General features: G+C 41.9%; 1 protein-coding gene across 1 annotated transcript; it reads right to left on the bottom strand.

The window, feature by feature from the left end:
- Positions 1–543: 543 nt before the first annotated feature.
- On the bottom strand, positions 544–4,172 carry POLR1F (RNA polymerase I subunit F). Its single transcript, XM_063411090.1, has 4 exons — positions 3,903–4,172; positions 3,682–3,823; positions 2,403–2,611; positions 544–1,014 (listed from the first exon to the last, which is right to left on the bottom strand). The coding sequence occupies exons 1-4, from the start codon at positions 4,118–4,120 to the stop codon at positions 615–617; spliced, it is 969 nt and encodes a 322-aa protein (XP_063267160.1). The 5' UTR covers positions 4,121–4,172; the 3' UTR covers positions 544–614.

Below are 4,172 nucleotides of genomic sequence, written 5' to 3'. Positions count from 1 at the left end.
AAGGTTCATGCTGTTTACTTACAAAGCCTTCAAAGAGCTGGTTAAGTTCTTCTTCTAAGAGGTCAATCAACACCAAATCAATCATGGCCTCCTACCTGGGTCAAAGACTAGACCATGTCACACTACAGTTCTCCCCAGAGCTCCTCAAAATAGGAAAAAGCTGCAACCAAAAACACCGATTCTCAAAAAAATTTCTCTTTTAAGCCTCCTGGGAATTCACATGAATTTCCCAGAAATCCAATCTACTCTTGTAAAATCAAGACACTGATTGGCAAAGATGGAGTTAGAGTAGCAAACGTCACAACTACCAGCTGGCTAATGGTGGGACTGGAAAGCAGACACAGAAGTGATGCATGTGCTCCTGCAATTACATTCCACAGTTCTTTGGTGCCTTGTTTCCCAGTAAAAAAACCAGGCAAATATTGCTTCTAATTCACTTCTACTTTAAAAGATCCAGCCTTTCAAACTACTGGTGCACATATGCACACAAACACCATCTGACCTAGCAGAGCAGACTTTGGAGTAAAGAAAAAGAGACACACATTTTGAGAACGGGGTTTTATTTAAACTATCAAAATCGTCTGAAATCTAACACAGGAAAGGCACTTCAGACTTCAGTCCCTTTTTTTTTTTTTAGCTTTGGGTTTTTCTGACAGCTGAGATAATTCACTTTCTTCAACTACATCACAATGCTTTCTTTTCTTTTTCTTTGACTTTTTATGGTCACTTTGGTAACCACTGGAGTCACTGGTAGGCAATACAAGTTCCTGTTCTCCTTGCTTTTCCTTTTTCTTTTTCTTCTTCTTCTTCTTTTTATCATCACATAATCCATTCACGGCATCAACACTTTGCTCTTCTTCATTTTCCCTCCCAAGGTTACCCATCTCATTTAAAGGCTCTTCTGTGGCATTATCCTCCCCACAGTTATTCAAGCCATTTTCCTGGTGGTCAAGCTTTTGAATTTCATTCCCATTTGTACTTTCAGTGACTGCGTCAGATTTTTTGGGCCGCAAGCTTTAAAGAAATATACAAAATAAACTGCATTAAAGACATGATAACAGGGCACCTCACACAGTGAAATGTCAAAAAATTGCTAGAACATGTATTTACACCAAGCAGATAAAAGATAAACATTTACTAAAAACAACAACAAATGGAGAACATGATACTCTGTGTTACAGAGAATCAAAGTTTAATACTCTCAGGGTAATTTCTATCACCTTACTAGCTTCCTCCTTACCACATAATAAATACTCTCTTTTGAATCTTAGCCTAAATTTTTTCTCTAAAGTGCCATACAGACCATTCCATATTTCCTCTTTTCTTGTGCTTCTTCATCCCCTAATTCATAATTACACATTGTGTAGTAAAGCATTTTTGGGTTTTTCTTAAGTCCTTCAAAAGAACACACAGCTAGTGGCCTATTCAGTCTTATATGAGGCACACTGCTGATTTTACCAAGCATCCAACTCCAATTAAAACAAACGTGATGCCAGAAAAGTTAAAAAAAGAAGAAAAACCTCCACAAAAAAACCAAATCCCCCACTACAACAGGTCCTTGCAACCAACAGCACTGGAGAAAATGTCTAATAAGACAAATATGGAAAGAATGCAGTTAAAAAACCATGGAGGTTTTTATGTTCCCAGAGGCACTGAAGACAAAACTGCTAACTTTCACTGTAAATTCACTCAAACGATCCAGAGCATCCTTCCAGATTAAAAAAAATAAGAAAGAAACAAAAATGCTATGAATTTGCCAGTAGGGAGTAATATTATATATTTAATCAAAACTAGAACCACGTTGAAAGAAAAAAATTGCTCACTAAATGACTGTTAAAAGAAAAAACAAAAACGTGAATGAACTCTTCTGAAGACAAGATTTCTTGCAAGGTGCTCTAAAAATTTACACAGGCCTAAGGAGGAAGTTGACACATTTTCTGGTCTTTGAAATCCTCATGTTTCAGCAAGTATTTAAGTCATGTATTTGTCATTATACATATGCACATATTTGCATGTAAACTGTCAATGTAACCACTGTGTTCACGAACCTTGGACTGCAGCTGAAAAGCCTATGCAAAAAGCTACTCTTAAACACCTGGATGTGCTATTTTGAGCCTATATTATATATGTAATCAACAACTCATAGGTCAACACACTCAGATTCTTAAAGCTCAAGAAACACCTAGTTTTACTTTTTCCAAAGAAAACTTCCATGTGAGCTCTAAACAGTGGAAAGTTTTGTTTAAAACAACACACACATACATATATATACACACACAACTATAGTTATACAGGGATTTGTGAAAAATAGGAAAGCTGAAAGATTAAGATGTAATAAATTCACTTAGCTTGTAAAAAACATATTGAAAAAGTAAAAAATATTCTCTGTTAAGGCACCATACCTGCTTTTAGTGAGTCCTCCTCGAATGAAGAACACCCCAGCTGTATCAGAATCCAAGTGCAACACTTGAAATTTCAGTTCATCTCCTATTTTTAATCCCAGCTCTTGCCACTGAACACTGGACATGTGTTCAGGCTTAGGGATAGATGCATTGAAGCATCCGTGTATCAGGCAGCCAATATGAGTAGGGGCCACTTTATTAATTACACCCTACAAGAGAAAAAGAATGTCATGCAAGTCTATAGCAAAAATCAGCCCTTTCAATGCACACCCTTTAAATATTTAGTTTCTTATATGGAAAGTTTTCAGTAAGAGTTTATGTAGAAGTTATGAAGTCAGCTTATCCAGCAATAAGTTAACACTCCTTCACTAAAATCAAAGCTATTCCTGTAAACTCTTCACACAATTCCTCTGAAAATAGAACTGAACTGTTAGAGAAGTCATCAAAACATGGGATTTAGCTACAGTGAATACCTGAATAGAGTAGGTAACTCTTTCCTTACACTATAGTGATCAGCTTTGCCTCGAGGCCATTTCAAGTCTCATTATATGCCTAAAATGCTCTTCAAGCTGGTACAGCAGTACTTAGCTGAAGAAAAGGAAGACCCATAAAAAGTTTCTAAATACTCCATTCAGTGGGTTTCTGACACACCTGCATACGTTTGTTTTACCTACAGAATTAATGACAGACATTTTCACAGTGAAAATTTTCCTATTCTCTTCCTAGGAAGATGGCCCATTCATCCTCGAACACAATTATAAAGACACCAGCTGTGCTGCAAAAGGTATGGCACAATGAATGTAAGCCAGCTCTCAACACACTTTACCCACAAGTGCCGAGCAAGGATTTTGACAAACTTAAAGCTGTTCTTCGAGCATATACCTCCTTTACTGAAAGGCAGGCTCCAAGCCCATGTACTGCTCTGGAAGGAACCGAACACTTGAGAGCATCCTAAACACTGCTGTCACTGTAACAAATGCACCTGTTTAAAAACTATCTACCCGTTAAAAAACCCGCTTAAAAACTTCAGAAAGGAGCACTGGTACGATATACGCAGTTATGATACACTATTGGATATGCAATCCTTGCGATACAATGGTTTAGTAACATATAACTACACGTAAATTCAACAAATCCAGGAATGGACAAAACAGACAACTTACAATAAAAAGTGTTCGTACAAACTGCTAATAAATTGCTATGAACTACCCAGACGTGAATAAGCTAGCATAAACTAAAATCAGTCTCCGCCTAAGCCCCAGCCCAGGCGTTCGCATACCACCAGCTTCTTCCCCTTCTTGGGGCTGAAGACGATGAAGTCGGCCTCGATGTTCAGGTGGATGAACCCCTGGTCGTCGTAGATGTCGCCGAGCTCCCCCAGCACCTTGATGTTGTCGTAAGCCACCGGCACGCCCTGCAGGCTGGAAGGACAAGGAGGAGGGCCGCGTTACCCCCGGCCGCGCCGCCCCCGCCCGCTGCCCCGGCCCGGCCCGGCCGCACCTGTCGGAGTAGCGCAGCAGCTCGGCGTCCAGCTGCGCGCGGATGCCGGAGCGCTTGCGGCCCAGGAAGCGCGGCGGCAGCGCCACGTGCCGCCGGTGCGGCGCCGCCACCAGGCACGAGCCGCGCCGCGACACCAGCGCGCGCGCCGCGGCGAACGGCGGGGCGGCGGCGGCGGGCGGCAGCGCCGGGGCGGGCGGCGCCTCCCGCCGCACCGCCATGCCGAGAAACGGGCCCCCGGCGCGGCCCGATGGCGTCAGGCGCCGCCCTCCG

This window comes from Prinia subflava, chromosome 1 (assembly GCF_021018805.1).
Source record: "Prinia subflava isolate CZ2003 ecotype Zambia chromosome 1, Cam_Psub_1.2, whole genome shotgun sequence".
Taxonomy (NCBI): Eukaryota; Metazoa; Chordata; class Aves; order Passeriformes; family Cisticolidae; genus Prinia; species Prinia subflava.
This window is presented reverse-complemented; position numbering and strand designations above follow the sequence as displayed.